Here is an 18,605-nt window from a genome sequence, read left to right as displayed (position 1 = left end):
CTCGAGAAACATATATTTTTCTTTTTAAGTTTGTTGCCTGGTTGGCAAACGGACGTTGGATTTCAGCGTACATTAGTTCCCATTCAAGTTGGTCAGACAGGACGTTAACTCTTTGCCTGCTTTGTTCGACTATAGTAACTGCATATCTTGCAAAGTCTGCGCTTGAGCTAACACCCTTGAAAATTGCTGTACACATTAACCTCCTGCCCTTTTGCCAGCCAGGCTACGAGTTGAATAATCTAAATAAATGTTCTTCACCCCACCATGTCACAGTAAAGCTGGATAAGGACATACATGTACATGTAGATGACTATCATCTCAAATAATAAATAGCAAAAAGGCCACCTTTTTAGTACTGGATAATTGTACCATTAATATGTAATGCACATTTTTTCAATGTCCAAGTACAAATATAATTCCTGAATTTTGACGTAAAGTGAACTTTAAAAGTCACACTTGAAAGACAATGATAAACACAAGAAGCAAAATGGTTCCCACGAGTGAATGCTGACCCTTCCAAATTTCTGTGAGTGACCGTTTTAAGAAAATATGCTTGGTAATAGGACTAACGCTCCCGAGCCCCTCCCCTAAAGAAAGATCAAGAATTTGGTTTATGATACAATTAAATGTTTTCCAAAGTGTCCCTTAGCTGTTTAATAATATAATAAAACTGTCTGAGTAATCAATTATGAGCATCTAAACCCCAAAACACCCAATAAACTGAATGTAAGTTTTTGTCAATTTTTAATAGGGTTATTTTTGCTGTTGTTGGAGTGTGTTTGGTATGTAATGTTGAATATCACTATATGCCAAACAAGCAGAATATTCATCAGGAGACTCAGACTTTCAACGTTTAGACAGGGAATCCCCTGAAAAGTGAAACCACAGATTTTAATTCAAAATAAAAAAGAATAAAAGGTTTGTCATAGTAATACAATGTAGACAATATACCTTTGAACATTGAAACCAAGCATTGATTTATATTCTACGTAATTCAGGAAATTTATGGAAAAAACAAGGTGGTTCACGAACCACGAGCCTTGCCTGATATCGCGATCGATAAAATATGCAATATGATCTGTTTACCTTATCATCCTCACGTACACACATGTGGTATTACCCTAGGATCATACGTACCTAGTGTCAACATAATTGATGCAGAAATAAAGAAATGAGAGCAAGTTTAACAAAAACCTTAACATTTTTTAACAGACTAACGGACTAACAGACCAACCGGAAAAGTGATTACTAGGTCTCTACTGAACTTCGTTCAGGCGAGACAAACAGCAATTAATCTTCCCAAGTATTAGTGACAGAAACTGAAGTTATCATTGCACAAAATTTGGTCAGATAGCAATCATCAGAGAAAATGATATAGTCAATTGCACATGGGGAATTGGTGTAATCATATTACCAACATGTTTAAAGGGTTATGTGCTAGTTTTGTATCTTGCCTTACCTGTTACCATTTAATTCGAGGAAAATATGACTGCTGTAACACCCAAACTCTGTCTCTCCAAACCTTTTCTTCTTACACTCATGATGTTGTGGTATTTGACGTAAGTAACAGAATTACATCACCATCGACTATCATGGTGAAAGCTCTGCTTAAATAATCTTTGTTTGGCCCTCGAATTTGGGTATTCAGTACATTCAATTGCTTAAATATCAGTAGGGTGATAATATTCTTCATGACGATTTGGCCATTCAAATACATCTCAAGAGTCCCAATCAACACTTTTTTTAATAATCAACAGCATAACATATTAATCTACATTTAAAGCTCCTCAAGTATTACAATATATTAATCATAAAAATATATATATTCATCATACAAATAAAAACATTTGTGCAACAAGTACAACAACTGTCAATTTAAGTGGGAGAGTTTTAGCCTCTCATATCACAATAATTATAGATCACATTTTCAAAACAATTAATAAAAACGGTTCTTGTAACCAAGAGCTTCTTTGGCAGCTGAATAAATGTGGGGGAGGGGTTCAAGTGAGAGGAGGGGGAAGGGCGGGATTAAACATCCATATTGACCGATATCTGTGGTTTGGGTTGATGTCGGACACTGTGTCTGCTGCCGGTTCTTCCATTGCATTCATTCTCCTGTGTAACGGACATCATCTCTGCCTCCTCATCTGGACTGTCTACCTGTGTCTTTGCAAACTCAATGAACACCTATTGAGTAAAGAGAAACCAGGGAAAAGAATTATATTTCATGAGAAAAAGCCATTTTCCTAAATCTGTTTGTGCCAAATTATGTACAGAGGTTCCTTTGAAGCTGTGAGGGCTATTTTGTACATAAGAGAAGCTTATAGCGCTTCAACCCATGCATTTGCCTAAAGAGACTATAAATGACTTATGTTGAGTCTGTTCCCAGTTGCATAAACCTTACTATTAATGGCAACTCTGCTATTATTGATTACTACTACTAATAATAATAGCTAGTTTTTATATAGCGCTTTTCCCGTAACAGCTCAAAGCGCTTTACAGCATATTATTACCCCAGTCATTGGATTCATTTGAATCCCGCAAGAAAAGTGCAAAATTTCCACTCCCTGGGGAGCATTCCTTACATTCATCGCAGCCTCAGAATGGCGCTGACAAATTCAAACATACAATAACTTTCGCATCCTACCGGGTACCCATTTAGCACCTGGGTCGAGAGTACCAAAATGTGGATTAACGCCTTGCCAAAGGACGCTAGACCGCAGTTGGATTCATACACACGACCCACTATTTACAAGGCAAGTCAGAACCACTACACCACGGCTCTTACTACTGTGGTAACACTGCCCAAACCAAATCCAGGTTTCCATGGAAGTTACAATGAAAGACAAAGTTATCACAATTGAATTTTTGTTAAAAAGCATACAGGTCTAGAAACAGCCGCCTTTAACTCCCTTTCCATATAGACTATGGTTACTACTTTAAATACATTGTACTTGTTTAAAAGTATTTCAAAAATTGCAACAAACTCAAAAACTTATTTATCGCTATCATAAATCAAATAAAAATGTATGAACATGCACAGAGTTTCATGAATAACCATAAAAATTTTGTATTTGCTGAATAATACCAATAACTGTATCATTATTCCTTTTCATATACATTATACATAAACAATGCATTTAGGAGTATTATATTGGATCTAATACTGCAATTTTGCCTTTTAGTGACATAGATACAATAACAATTACATCAAGAATATCAGAGATTCCCTTTTCAGTTATCATTAAACTTTGATTCTGCATTCACTTTGATATTCATAATGCATTGAGCTAATAAGGACATCTATTCAACATGAAACAAATAATTCATAGAAACTCACCTGCTCTAATGTGGTCTGACTGAAGCTGTATTCTTCAATTCCATAATCTTGTTTACCTAAAAAAAGAGAGAAAAATAGGAAGATTAATAGAGACAAATAACACCTATCCACATTCGGTTTTCCATGAAATTATATTTCCTGTTGAAACATGTATTAAAAGAACCTGTCTATAAAGACTTGTTAAAGGGGAATGAAACCTTTGGAATAAGTATGCTTGTTTCGAAACAGAAAAATCAAAGAATAAGAACAAAGAAAGTTTGAGGCGAATCGGACAAATAATGAGAAAGTTCTGAGCATTTGAATATTGCAATCACTAATGCTATGGAGATCCTCCCATTGGCAATGCGACAAGGATGTGTGATGTCACATGTGAACAACTTTCCCTTTGCTGGACTATAAAATACCCTCAAAATGTCTCTTTCTGCTTTTTCTTGTGGTGATACAAACTCTTTATCCATGATGTATTCTTTAAAAATCTGTATTACATGCCCTCCTATAGAAAGAACACATGATCTACTGATAGATGTGATAAAAGAGGCAATTTAAGTGAAATATATACTAATGTAATGGGGAGAGTTGTTCACAAGTGACATCACATATCTTTGTCGCATTGCCAATTTGAGGATCTCCATAGCATTAGTGATCGCAATATTCAAATGCTCATAACTTTCTCATTATTTGTCCTATTTTTCTCAAACTTTCGTTGATCTGTTTCTTTGATATTTCTGTTTTTACACAAGCTATCTTGTTCCAAAGGTTTCATTCTCCTTTAATTAGAACTATTTTCCTTGCCCCCCTTGGGTCATCTTTATAGAGAGGTTTCCTTTCAATGAAAAAAAATTGACTTTCAAGACACAATATAGCAGAAATGTCTCATCGCTCAGTTCACAAAAAAGTGGTTCATTCATCCATTTACTTTGATAAAAAAAGTTAATGAGCTAGTGCTGTAATTCTCATTATTGCAACCCTCTGAGAAAATTCTGGTTTCCTAACCAGTCATAGATATTTGAAACAGATTACACCAAAGCCTATCAACTGCACTGATGGTTTTTATGATTATATGTTGCTGGATTCATGGGATATGTGGAATGTTCCCAGGGTGCATTGCGTAAAGTTTTGACTGTACTGTAACTTTACCATTATGGTAGCTACCAAGGAACAGGTCTCACAGGCGGATAATCAAAATGAAGATGTCCATGGTAATTACCATTATGTTAAAGCAATCATTTGGTCTTTATGAAACAGAACCCCAAACTACCTTTAAATGAGGGTAGAGAGGGAGTAGACAGAGGGGCAAGATATATAGAGGGATAGAAAGAGACCATTACAGGAATTGCTTTACCATATTCAGCTAAGCTCTCAGAAAAATTCAAAATCCTCTGCTACTCACCTTGCTCTAAGAAAGCAAAGACGGTAGAGAGCGTGATGTTGCTATCCCGGGGGATCTTGTAAGTGATGCGCTCGGCGAAGCTCTCGGTGACTTCCGCATCGGGGATAAGGAGAAGGACCTGCTTGTGAAGAACGTCCATCTTCTCGTCCAGGATGTCCAAGATGGCCGTAGTGGTCTGGTCACTGGTGTAGTACTGGACACCAGGGTTAAGTTTGATCTCCAGGATGTAGCCCCCGCCGTACTTGTCCTTCAGATGCTGGGTTGTCCCAAGACATCTGGGGGGTGATGACAGATAATAAGAAAATAAAAGATGATGGATTTTGAGGAAGCGTTGGATCAGAAACAAATGGGTTGGTATGAAGATGTGTTCAAGACAGATGTTGAAGGGTGTTTTAATTTCAAGTGGAGGGTCAGAGAGAAGGGAAGCATTCAAAGAAGGCAAGGAAAAAGCAAGCGGTAAGGAGAGTAGGAAGTTTGGTAGGAAGGAGGATACACTGAATAGTGTGACGGGCACTGGGTGAAAGGCATTTCTTCATCAAAGCATGCAGTCAATACCATTATTCTTGTTATCAAGACTGAAAGTGATTTAGAACTTCTATTACTACTGAGATCATTACATGCGGAAGAAAGGGAAAAAGTGGATACATTCAGATTGTCTACCATTTATACTTCTCACAGCAACATGGACTAACCTGAGTTGTCCTTGGATCATGATGCCCACCCTAGAGCACACAGCATCAGCCTCCTCCATGGAATGAGTTGTTAAGATGGCTCCTTTCTTCTCAAGGAAACTCGATGTGATGACATTCCTGTCATAAAATAGTGGCAATAACGGTTCAAAATGGTTTTGATAAGACAACATTTTGATGAAAAAGAAAACAATGTTGAAAGTTTTATTGACATTCATATGCATACAATAGCTATATTTTAATATGATCACCATTATCACAACAATGAATACCTTGGGCAACATGATCAGCATTGTTATTAGAAAAACTGACATCAGCAACATCGCCACTATCGAAACCATACCATCACTATTATTTCCACAATAAATAAGCACAACAACAATCCGCCAACATCATTACAATCATCATCATCATCATCATCATCATCACAGTCATCATCATCATCATCATAACCATCATCATCAACATCATGATCATAGTCATCATCATCATCATCAACATCATCGCCATCATCATCATTTTTCTCATCGTCATCATCATCATCATCACCACAATATTCACTTACATTATTACTATCACCATCACAAATCTAATGACCACCACCATCTCTACCATCACCACAATATCTTTAATACCACCATACATCTACATCCTTCCAATATCTTACCAGAGGAATCTCTTTGAGCTTGGATCCATACCAGTAGAGGGTTCATCAAGAAGAACAATCTTTGGGTTACCAAGCATACTCAGGGCAAAGCACAGCTATAGTATAGTAAAAGAATCAACCAATATATCAAATAATTTTGATTTCAATACATTTTAGTAGAAACTACACCTAACTCAAGTAAAATACAACATCCAATAAAATAAGATCTGCATGACTTTAAATCTATGGAATATTCATAAAGACATCATACTTTTTGAAATTATCATCAATATAAAATTGCATAGCAATAACAATGATCATTATTAGTGTACTAGTTTTGCACTTAAACCATTGGACCCAGCAAAAACCCTCCTTGTCTCTCATCTACACAAGAAATAAGAGCAATGACAATAAACTTACAAAACTAAAGAATCGTGGATAACAGTGAATATTCACCGTACTTTTCCTTTTTAATGGAAAAAACAAAAGGTAAAAGTGTTATTAATAGAAGAATTCTAAACTATATCATCATTTCCATACCTTTCTTTTAGTTCCTCCAGATAATTCCTTTGCCTTTTTATCTGCATGCTCCATTACTCCAATAGCAGACATAAAACTGAGTAGGAAAAACACACAAGTGTAAAATGCGATTACATCTTTATGACTAAATAGCATTTTAACTCTACATCTCTCATAACAATAAAAGATTTTTAAAATGCTTATTCTTTAAATTCCATATTCAACAAAGTTTATTGCGATTTTGTATTTGGCCATACCAACTTTGAAAGTTTTCAAGATGAATGGTGCTGTACAATACTGTTTATAATCATCATCATTTTCATTATCATCATCATCATCATCAATATCATCATCATCATCATCATCATCATCATCATCATCATCATCATCATCATCATCATCATCATCATCATCATCATCATCATCATCATCATCATCATCATCATCATCATCATCATCATCATCATCATCATCATCATCATCATCATCATCATCATCATCACCACCACCACCACCATCATCATCATCATCATCATTACCACTAAGAATTCAGCAGCCCTGTGTTTCATAATGCACAGTACAATGAGTCAAACTTACTTATTAGCGATTTGTTTCCTATCCGATGGATGGATTCCTTTAAAGCCAGCGAACCCTTCAAGATGTTCTCTCATAGTGACGTCGTCCCAAAGAGGGTCTATCTGAGGACAGTAGCCCAAGGAGGCGTAGGCATCGCTCAAGGCTGAAGAAACGTCATAACCTCCGACACGAACCTGCCAAAGAGGGTGACGGCTATTTTTATGATGTGTCTAAAAACATTTCTCTTCAAAAATACTTTCCAATGTTATCTAGAATGCATGATTATTCCCCCAAGGTTACTCCTTTCCACATTTCATTATGTTTCTTTTTTTTATAGCACATATACATTTTGTGATAAGCGCTGGATATAAGAGGGACAGGAAATGGTGAAATTTCTTCATAAACATCAAATAATGTTAATGAACAATGAGATATTAAAAAAACATAAAAAAATTTTTCTGCATACATATTACTCAGAATGTCTCAAGATTTGACGATAAGAACACTACACTATTTGATGACACCGCTGTAGAAGGTAATGGAAATCCCAGTAACATTCCTCGATACCAGTATTTGGGGCTTAGCTCTGTAACAAGTCTATGGGATTTCCCAATTCAGTAGTCAAAGGGTTAACACGGATACGACAGCCAGAATACGGAACATTGATGATCATTATACAGTATAGAGAGAGACGTTGATGTGTTTCTGCTGATTTCCGACTGCTGTTTTATATTTCTCTTGAGTTGACAACAGGTTATGTAAACTGAATAGACATATAATTTGAATATTCATCCACAGTTATTTTCATATGTTCACCATAACCCTTGAAAAGGAAATCAATTGAACCAACCTGTCCGGTAGTAGCCTCTGTATCAGCTGTAACCACGTTCATGGTAGTCGTCTTGCCTGCACCATTGGGTCCTAGGAGACCCAGGACCTCCCCGGTCTGAACAGTCAGAGACAGGTTACGAACAGCAACCTTGGTAGTCTCCTTCTGGTCGCCACCGCAAGCATCGCCGGTCCTCTTCACAAACTCTTTCCTCAGCTCGGAGATGGCTACAGCAGAGGCCTGAGGAAGGTGACAAACAGATTTGTTCAAATCTTATTCAAACCCATTACAAACTTACTAATTATGCCTAACAGGTATTTCCAATGGACCTCGGTCAAGGCCCAGGCCCAGGCTTAGTTTCTAATGGGTTAAAGGGCTTTAGTAATGAACCAATCATTAAATTTTTTTATGTTTGTGGTTTATAATTTTGTTCATATAGATAAGAAAAGGAATATGAAGACCTTGAAATGAACATTATTATCAAGAAATATTGAAGCCAGCAATCCAGGGGTACTTTAAAAAGAATTGCTGTTTTGTGTCATTAAAATCCCTGCGTTACAACTGTATTTTAAACTCTTACCTGATCAGACTCATACATTTCTTCCACTTTCATCCTCTCTTCTTTTACATCGCTATCCTCATCTGGAATGACGTCATCATTTTTCGCGGTCATTCCAACCTTCTTGGAAACACTACAGGAGAAAGAAAAGATAGTGGAAGGGAATGCCATTAATTGAATATTGCAAAGAAAAAAGTCATAAAACATCGCGGCGCAATCTTTCTGTGTTACAGATTTATCGTGAAAAATGTCAAGGGGTCTGAATCTGAATCAGCCCCCAGTCTGTTTAAGTTTAAGTGAGATACAAATATACTTACAGGCAAGGGCAGGTGTCTGTCACTCTACCACCTGACTTCACAACTTCACAGAACCTCAGGAAAAAGACCAGCATGAACAAGTCAAACAGCAACTAAAAGAAAGACGGGGGAAAAACAGAATACAATTTCAAAGCCACATTCAAGTGGTGAAGCACATTGTTTTCAAGATATAGTCTTCAAAATCATGGTGAATTGTTATCATCATAATGAGTTCTGACATAGTTTACGCAAGCCTAACATTGTTGAATAATGATACCTAGCTGAAAATTGGGAAAAAAATCAATATAAAGTGAAAAAAAAAAAACAGATACATATGGGAAAGCGTATTGATTATGTCATACAAAAAAAGACCTGTCTGTAGCTGGGGTGCCATAGTTATATATTTCTGACAATAACTAAGTATCTCCAATAATCATTTTGAACATTTATTTCTACATGCCAACATTTGGTGGTTCATTTATTTCAGAATTTCTTTGTTTTATTGTTACAACTGGAATTTGGCTATTAAACATCACACATTTATGAAAGTTACATGATGATTATTAAAAAATCCATTGGAATATAAAAGGAACCATCAACACATATATATACTCCAATTTGGTTTAATCTTGAAAAAAAAAAATATTTTGTCAATTAAAGAAAGGAAACACTATTGCTCTCTGTAGAATCAAATACAGTGTACATTAATATTATCTGTAGAAATCTACAGAATAAACCATGTGGCAAATTAAAGGTAAAAGACAGTAGTTGCAGCAAACAATTATTTCTTCGGAAAGTCTTACAAATCAAGGTTAGTTGTCAAAATATTATCAAACATCTAGATCAGGTACATTCATGTAAACTTATCTTTATAAAATCGTGAAATCTTAGCTCAAAATCGATAGTTCTGATGATCACTAACACAGAATAGCATATGTGGGACAGAGTATTAATATTGCTTTGAAAAATGCCCAACATTTGATGGAAATCCGTGCTTATTTTGCTAATTTCTCAGCATTTGCGCATTTTCTTCCAGAACTATTTTGCACATATATCTTTTATTTACACATACAAACACTTTGGCAGTAATTTCATTAGATTCTGTTCGGACTCATTTTGAGATCGTAACCACAACTGGTATTTATCTTTAATACAAAAGCTTTATAATACATATAGTCTATACGCATTCTCTATCCACAAGGGGAAGCATTCTGACCAGGCACTTATGATCACGTAATGTATCACTTATCTAAATTTGCCACTCCCCACAAAGGAGTCAAATGTGTACCCCGTAGGATGCAAACATCAGTGTGATTACAATGGTATATGTGCATGCTTGTTAAATGTAAATAGGGCCTGGCTGGAATGCTCCATAGGGAGTGGAGATGGTGCGCTTAATTTTTAGAAACAATTCAATCCAATCACTGGATCTGTAATAATTACATGTTTAAAGTACTTAGTAACAGAGTGTAAAGTGTCACATGAGTTGTCATCACCAGTACATAATTGTAATATGTCAATGAAACTTACAATGAGCATTGTTGGCCAGATGTATGCATCAGGTTCAAAGTAATCTGCAAAGGTGACACTATCAGCCATTCCCCTTATCGAGGCGAGTTGGTAAACCTGAATATAAACAACATGAAATATCATTTTGAGAAAAGAGATATTAAGCCCACTGAATAAAGTATCGCTCAAATATTGTATAGTTCAATATAATTTTGCCCCACTGCGATGAATGTCAAAACACTAATGTGTTTTGGGACTATTTATTTGTCTTTCCAGCTTAAAGACCTATAATAAGTCAGCAGGAAAGTTTTTCTGAAAAAGGAGAAAGTCTTTTTTAATTGGGAATCAAGTATAAGAAATTGGCCAACAATCAGAGTGAAACTCTTACTCTAACTTCTGTAAACAGATACTTCCCAGCTTAAAACCTATAATAAGTCAGCAGGAAAGTTTTTTCTGAAAAAGGAGAAAGTCTTTTTTAATTGGGAACCAAGTATAAGAAATTGGCCAACAATCAGAGTGTAACTCTTGACTCTAACTTCTGTAAACAGATGAAGTCATGAAATTCAACCACAATAATGGAAGTTTGTCAATACCATCTTGGTGAGGGAGGGATCTTGTACAGTATGCACATTGCATGCTTGGGAGAACCTCAAACTTCAAATCCAGATTTTTCGTTGTTCTTCACTAGACTCCCACCAAGCACTAAAAAATATACACCATAGTATGGTCCATATTGTGATCAGTAAGTACAAAATTAGTTTAATTCTTTACGAAAGTGGCTTCATTGTTTCAGATCTCACATGAACCCTTTGTAAATTCTATTACGCTGGAAGTTTTCACAGATATTATATTTTTAACCTATTTCAAAAATTGCTGCACATGAAACCAACACCAGAATCATAGATAAAACAACCCATGCATAGGATGATGATTCTGAGAGATAAGAATCATGAAAATATATTTCCACCAAAATATTGCCTTATACAGTACCTTGTCTATAAAGTAGAGAGCTCCAAAGATGGCATAGCCAGGCCAGACCACACACATGACAAGGTGAAATGAAGCAGCAGCAGCCGCTGAGACATACAGGTCAATGAACATCGTGGGTAAAAAGAGGAACAATGGTAGCTGCAACATAAAAAACAAAAAAGGAAACATTCAACAGTCATCCTTGCATTGTTACAATGTTGGTACTAGATATGGCATTATAGTGTGCTCAACATACAAGTATCCAATGGCACAATCCTTACTGGTCTGGTGACACCTGGAAACACAAATTTTTGATAAAACTTCTTATACTGTGCTCATATAAGTAACCTGTCTGCTAGAAATGTTGCAGCAATTTCACATATCAGCTCTCTTTAATGGCGTACAGGAATAGAAGTCAATAAGTTTTACGCGACTTGCCTTCTCAATAACTACATTTATTTTGTTGCTATCATAAATACTTAATAGGAACCTCAACACAACACTGCAATGTTTTGGAACTTGGGGGTAAGTAGGACTTCATAAACTGGCTGAGCCCCCGTTCATATATGTCTCAGTCAAAATTTTGCGATGCTGCAATAATACTAATATTCTGAATTGGTTTTCTGAACTGAGTTAATAAACTGAATTGGTACTGTTACTGTAGTAAGATATTGGCAAACATGAACTGGAAATTAGATTATACTTCTCTGGCCCTTCTCCCCCGCCTGCAAAACCCATTTGTTAATAACAGCACGGATCTATTGATTATAACCCTGTGTATGGGCTGACCACTGTATTAAATCAGTTTAACACGAAAGCACTTTTTTTCAGATTCCAGAACAGTTGACAAGTAAGAGATAGAAGAGTTATTACTAATGACACCAATTGCATTTTACCTACTGAAATGTAATTGAAGGGGTGGGTAGATTCATTGCATTCATGCACTTCTCGGGGGTTCTTTAAAGACTTACCTCAACAAGTATCACAAAGGCATAACCCTGGGCTGTCTCAAATTTATCAAATATAAAACTGATGCAGTAGGAATGGATGATAGCATTGGGAACATACAGGATCACCGTCACAATGAGAGAGAACACAGCGCCCCCGGTTGTCAGAGAAGGCACTTGCATGGCAAATATGATGATGAGACCTATGATGACGACCAGGAGCATCTGAGCGACATCGATGACGAAGACGGATCCCCAGTAGGAGAGGGTGTCGATTCCAGAGATGCGAAGCTGAGCTTTGATCTTCGACTGGAAGTTACAGGGGGATAGATAAACATATGAACATTTCAATAGAGTTTTAAACATAGGTGCTCGTTGTGGTAACAATCTCAAAATGAGTTCGAACACAATCCAAAAATTCACCAGCTTAGTGTAAGTATGTTTTAATAAGAAATATGTGCCGCATGATTATGGTAAACAATGTGTGACTGGTGAGAAATGTGCAAAATAAGAATGCCTTCCAACCAGGTTTAGGGTCTCTTTATTTTTGGTAAGTGGGTGGGGGAAGCAGTGCAACTGTAATGTTCATGCAATCAAGTGTCTGAACAACAGTTTCCCTTGGTGATTGTCATTTATTACTACAGTATGTTTGACCAGACAATAGTTCAATCAATTTGACTATGGAAAGATTCAGCAAAAAACAAGATCAAGAGAAATTTTCTTTTGGGAGCCAGTGTAAGTCACTTTGAAGTTTTTTTTTTCCTGTCATATTACCACATGGGTGGCTCACCTTTGTAATGACTGATGATGTAAATCAGATCAGACACCCATTTGCATCATCCAAGCTGGGAAGCCATTTCAATAATAAAATTAAAATATAGGATTTGTATAGTGCACATAAACACCTTGTTAGGTGCTCAAGACACTCCTATATTTAAGAATAGAAAGTAGTTAAGATATGTAAAGGATAAGATATGTATCGTGCCTTTAAAGATAAACAGGGTGACATACATAAGTCCAATGACTTGGATCCAAGTGGTTTTGCTCTGGACACTAAGTAATCCACATAACGTGGAGCGTTGTGGCCCAGTGGAAACAGAGGGTCGTGGGTTCGAATCCCAGCCATGGCGTAATTTCCTTCAGCAAGAAACTGATCCACAGTGTGCTGCACTCAACCCAGGTGAGGTAAATGGGTACCGGTAGGAAGTAATTCCATAAAAAGCTGTGTGCGCTATGAACGCCTAGCTTAGCCGGGTAATATAGGAGCGCCTTGAGCACCTAACAAGGTGGATATGTGCGCAATATAAATACCCTATATTATTATTATATTATAAGAATGGCAGGTTGTCCTGGTTTGGGACTCATATGGATGCATAGTTTATGAACTGAATTGTTCGATTGGAATGGATTTCAGAGTAACTCCCAATCACCCATCCCTATTAGTGATACTGAAGATGATTGTCATATGGTTATGATGGTGATGGGGGCAATGACAGTGTTGGTGGCGATTATGACCATGGCCTTGACAGCGATGATGAAGGAGTAAATGATGACGACTAAAGTAACAACAATGGGGGATGTCAAGTTCGGTGTTGACCTTTTGGTGTTGGTGTTAGGTAAATTTTTACGAGATTATAACAACAAACATAAAATGAAAATGGTCCCGAAAAGTCACTCACTGGTTGTTGAGATGTCAATAATGTGATCTGGATCAGTTTTACAACTCAGAATAGGTTTTGGAGCTACATGTAGGGGAAGCAATCCAAATTTCAACACCAACACTAACACCAAGGCCAACACCGGACCTGAAATCACCCAATGAGCCTTTTACCTCTCTTTCTTTGACCCTGTCAACGGGGAACCCCATCAGAACCCACGTAACTCCCAATCCAAAGATATAGACGAAGAGGATACCACTGGTGAAGGTGTAAGTCGGTATGCTGGCTGGTTTGGGGAAGGGATGGCTTGCAGCTGTGATGATAGATTCATTGCCGTAGAGATTCAGGAGGGCGGTAGACATGATGCTCAGGGTTACTGGCAGAGAGTGCTGGGCAGTGTCATTGTAGTAGGCTGTGAACTGGCTGGCTGAACCCTGACATTGTTGGTGGAAGAACAAGAAAGAAAGATAACAATTTGGGTTTCAGATGTCAAAAGCATTTTTCTTGTTCGGTGTAAATTGATTTCTCAGCCATCTAATGGGGCAAATAAAAATAAGGTATGATCTTTAATTTCATATTAGTTAATTTAAAAAAAACTTTAAATCCATACCATAAGTGTTCCAATTGCTTTTTACCCTTTAAAAACTTGATCATATTAGATGGAGCCAAATTTGTTCAATGATCAAATTCAAAATTTCATAAATAATTAATAGATAAAACATGATACAAGTAATTACAATTTCTGAGTGGAAAGTTAGAATGATATCCCAACATGATTCACACTATTGTATCCGTCTCACACAAAACAGGCTTTAGATATACCCAAATGTTCATGTAATTTCATTGAATAATTCTAAATGAATAAACTTTTTGAGTCACTCACAGTTGTACCAAGATCCATGACATCAAAGGCGCCGTTATGCGGGCGATTTTCATATAGGGCACTTAGGTTGGCAGTTGCATTAGATCCAATGTTTAGATTGTCAAACTCTGCAACCAGGTCAGCAATATTTTGACCTGTGAAAAGATAATGATGGAACAATTAGCCATAAAGCTGCTTTGTCTTCTTACGTGGACACTTTGATATTTTTTCTTAATCCTGAATACTAGAGATTAAACCCTGAATATGTTAAGGGAAAAGAAAGGGACTGAAGAGTGATGATATGACATGTAATGATATACAGCATATGTGTTTATATTCTCACTGGAATTGTAAGTCACTCTGTCTATGTGTATATGCACTTGTAACCGATGTGAAACGAATTTCCTCAACAGACAATAAATATATTCATTTCAAATTTGATACAATATTCAGTACATAATGTTGTGCTTTCCTGAATGATAGCTGTTTTGTTAAAACTGATCAATATACTCCTAAATAAAATACAATGAAAACAGAATCACTGTATAAAAAGAACCTTTAATCCTTTGATTAGACTTTTGTTATCACTCATTTTGACTTGTGTTAAAGCAAATTCATGTTGTTGTTCTTGTATATTCAAATGTTTACCATTACTTGACTAGCACTGAGCAGACTCCACAACACCTAATTGACAAAGAGCCATAAAAATATGCTTCCTTAGTTAAGGACCATCAATCAAAGATAACATTGAACAATCAATCAATATTTTGCTGACATCATCAACCTACCACTTGGCAGTGAGTTTTGGTACAGGAGATCTGTTGACTGTTCATTGTCCATGCTTCCTCCAGGAGGTGAGAAGTACATGGAGGGGTTGAAAACCAGGGGAGCAGGTGCGTCACTAGGTCCATCTCCACCGAACTTGATAATGAGGGACAAGACACCACCGACGACCATCAATGCTATGGGCAGGATCAATCGACAGATGTATGTCTGTAGGGTAATAAAAGGTTAGAATGTGTCATCTTGGCTTGGACTTCAAGTTTATTGTTATGAAATTCAAATTTTTATGTTATACTTATGACATCAGAATGATGTCTCTATAAAGAATTTTACAAATACATTAACCCCAAATTACAGTCAATGGATTTTGGCTTGCCTGTTCATAATGTAGACATTTTTTGCATGCCATGAGACACATTCTAGTGAGGGCTTGCACACTAATATGCTAGGTATACTACATTGGCTTTAGCATCCTATCAGGTACCTATTAAACACCTTGGTGGCAAAGTGCAGATTGGACACAAGTACAATGTTGGGATTTGAACACATGATCTTCTAATTACAGGGCGGGAGAAAGAACCACTGCACCTTGCTGTTTCAAATAGAGTATTTTTCAGATAAATGGCACAATATGTGGTTACTCATCATCATCATCGTCATTTTCATCCTCACAATCATCATCATCATCATCACCACCATCAATCATCATCCTCCTCATCATCATCATCACTGTCATCATCATCATCGTCATCATCATCATCCTCATAATCATCATCGTCGACATCATTATCATCATCATCATCGTTGTTATCATCCTGGCTATCATCATCATCTTCATCATCGTGATCACCATTGTTGTCATCATCATCACCACCATCATCATCATCATCATCATCATCACCACCAGCATCATAATCATCATCGTTATCATCGTCATCATCATCGCAACCATCAAGAGGAGGCAAAAGAACATGGGATTGAAATGGCAATAGCTTACTGCTGGATTCCTGGCAGCTCGAATTGCTTCGATATAGATCAGACTCTTGAGCTGCTCATTGTGTTTCACTACGATAGGTTGGGTTGCCATGATGGTCGAGTCCAGTGGAGACTGTTCCATGTTGACTGTTACTGAAGCACCTGTTCCAGGTCCAGAGTCTTCCATTGTCATACCAGATACTGCTCCAGGAGGAACTGCATAGCAAAATATGAAGAAGAATAAAATCTTTATTGTTTTCCAAGCAGTTCATTATACCAAGTTCATACTTCGGCTTCTCAGAGATACCCATTTCCATTTAATAGGTCTTGATCAATTTACTTTAATATCACGGTCAACCTAGCTCAAAAGAATGCACTATTACAGAATACTCAATGCGATTTGCATTTGCAAGTAGCTGAATAAAAAAAGGATGCACACTTTTTACATAAATGGTGTGATTTTTGCATTGGGGCATATTATTGATGTTCATCCGGGTGGAGACAGGCAGGCATGTGTTATTAATTTACTTAGATTGTGAGTTTACGAGTGAAACCGCAGTTAAGTATAGTGATTGACAATAAGATATCAGTTGACAGTATATTCTTCCACAGGTACATGGACTGTATAAAGAATCACTCTTTTTTATGTGAATTAAACATTTCTGTGATATATAACTCATAACCAATGTGATCATGAATAGTTCATCGAAATAAACTTTTCATTCTATTTGCGATGTTTGTGTAATTTGCCCAGATGGATGGGAATAAAGATCTTCTTGAGAATTCAATACCCAATCTATGAGCCATGAATCTGATGTATATATTCACTGGGAGAAGATGGTGCTTCATAAAGCTACTCGTAAAGTTACGCACAACTTATCTTAGGTGCTAAGTGAGCTACATAGGAATAGTGTGGCACAAGAAAGGTCACCAGACGTGTGTAGTCTTGCATAACTTTACGACCAGTTTTATGAAACACCCACCTGGTCTTTTAAAAAGAAAGGAAAAAAAAGGAACATCCAACACGGATATACAGTGATGCTAAAATTAAAGTTAGTAAACCCCACCAGAAAGTGAACATATTTCAAGTTCTGCCATGTTTTAGATATTTGATTGTGAAGTCAGGTAATAACATATTACATTAAATAAAGTTTGTTTCTCTGGGCTCGCCGAACATTGTAATGTGGTCTCCATTCAACACTCGGCATGGAGGAGTCCGTTTTATGATGGGCTGAGCACTAACTTTTTAGCACCACTGTGCATGTATATGAATGATACAAGAGAAGTTACCACAAATATTTGGAAATATAGAGAAATATTATACTACAGTGATATACATGTATAGAGAAAGATTATACTACAGTGAAATATGGAGAAAGATTATACTACAGTGAAAGCACTATTAAGCATGTTAATGACAGTGGCAAGGTGTGTTTAGTTGTTAAAAACTATTTCAACACTTTGAACCAAAAATGCCCAGATCCTGGCCTCACAGTGAATGCTAAATAGCCAGAACAGCTTGATTTTAATGGCCACAAGTCATGTGACTTCTTTACAGCTGGCGTTGAAAGTTAAGGTGCACCTGTTTTCGATTAGGTGATTAGTAACGAGATTGCTGATGTCTTCTGATTATTTCTTAAATTATTTGAATCAGAGAAAAAGAAATATCTATAGAAACGCCACCTAAAAATAAATGAATGGATAAAAATAAAAAAATACATGTTGACTGAAAAGTAATTGGCTAAATTTCATATGTGTCTCATTTTGTATAAGTAAATAGAGTTAACCCATGAAGTTAGAGAGAAAGGACCTTATTTATTTTTTCATTTTTTTATATTTATTTTTTACTTTTTTATTTTTTATTTTCTATTTATTTATTTATTTATTTTATTTTATTTTATTTTATTTTATTTTTTTTTTTTTTTTTTTTTTTTTTGGGGGGGGGGGTGACCCACAACTCTCACATTCAAGGAAATCCTTATAGCTCAAGATCCATAGGCCTATAGGTCATGAACCATCCCAATAATTCAGGATCCAAAGAGTTAATAGACCTTTCGC

The 18,605-nt window shown here is 36.5% G+C and overlaps 1 protein-coding gene across 3 annotated transcripts in view; it reads right to left on the bottom strand.

Moving 5' to 3' along the window:
* Nucleotides 1–844: 844 nt before the first annotated feature.
* LOC129269316 (cholesterol transporter ABCA5-like) overlaps nucleotides 845–18,605 on the bottom strand; it is a 38,313-nt gene continuing 20,552 nt past the window's right edge. For all 3 annotated transcript variants that reach the window (XM_064105604.1, XM_064105606.1, XM_054906810.2), the window contains 17 exons: nucleotides 16,570–16,763; nucleotides 15,578–15,782; nucleotides 14,811–14,944; nucleotides 14,101–14,361; nucleotides 12,294–12,578; nucleotides 11,344–11,481; nucleotides 10,375–10,470; nucleotides 8,866–8,957; nucleotides 8,570–8,681; nucleotides 8,011–8,229; nucleotides 7,182–7,354; nucleotides 6,606–6,681; nucleotides 6,087–6,181; nucleotides 5,423–5,539; nucleotides 4,731–5,005; nucleotides 3,341–3,396; nucleotides 845–2,187 (listed from right to left, as the gene is read on the bottom strand). In XM_064105604.1, coding sequence (XP_063961674.1) covers nucleotides 2,029–2,187; nucleotides 3,341–3,396; nucleotides 4,731–5,005; nucleotides 5,423–5,539; nucleotides 6,087–6,181; nucleotides 6,606–6,681; nucleotides 7,182–7,354; nucleotides 8,011–8,229; nucleotides 8,570–8,681; nucleotides 8,866–8,957; nucleotides 10,375–10,470; nucleotides 11,344–11,481; nucleotides 12,294–12,578; nucleotides 14,101–14,361; nucleotides 14,811–14,944; nucleotides 15,578–15,782; nucleotides 16,570–16,763 — 2,687 coding nt within the window. In that variant the 3' untranslated portion in view covers nucleotides 845–2,028. The remainder of the gene's footprint in view (nucleotides 2,188–3,340; nucleotides 3,397–4,730; nucleotides 5,006–5,422; nucleotides 5,540–6,086; nucleotides 6,182–6,605; nucleotides 6,682–7,181; nucleotides 7,355–8,010; nucleotides 8,230–8,569; nucleotides 8,682–8,865; nucleotides 8,958–10,374; nucleotides 10,471–11,343; nucleotides 11,482–12,293; nucleotides 12,579–14,100; nucleotides 14,362–14,810; nucleotides 14,945–15,577; nucleotides 15,783–16,569; nucleotides 16,764–18,605) is intronic.

Source organism: Lytechinus pictus, chromosome 10 (genome assembly GCF_037042905.1).
Source record: "Lytechinus pictus isolate F3 Inbred chromosome 10, Lp3.0, whole genome shotgun sequence".
In the NCBI taxonomy this organism is placed as follows: domain Eukaryota; kingdom Metazoa; phylum Echinodermata; class Echinoidea; order Temnopleuroida; family Toxopneustidae; genus Lytechinus; species Lytechinus pictus.
This window is presented reverse-complemented; position numbering and strand designations above follow the sequence as displayed.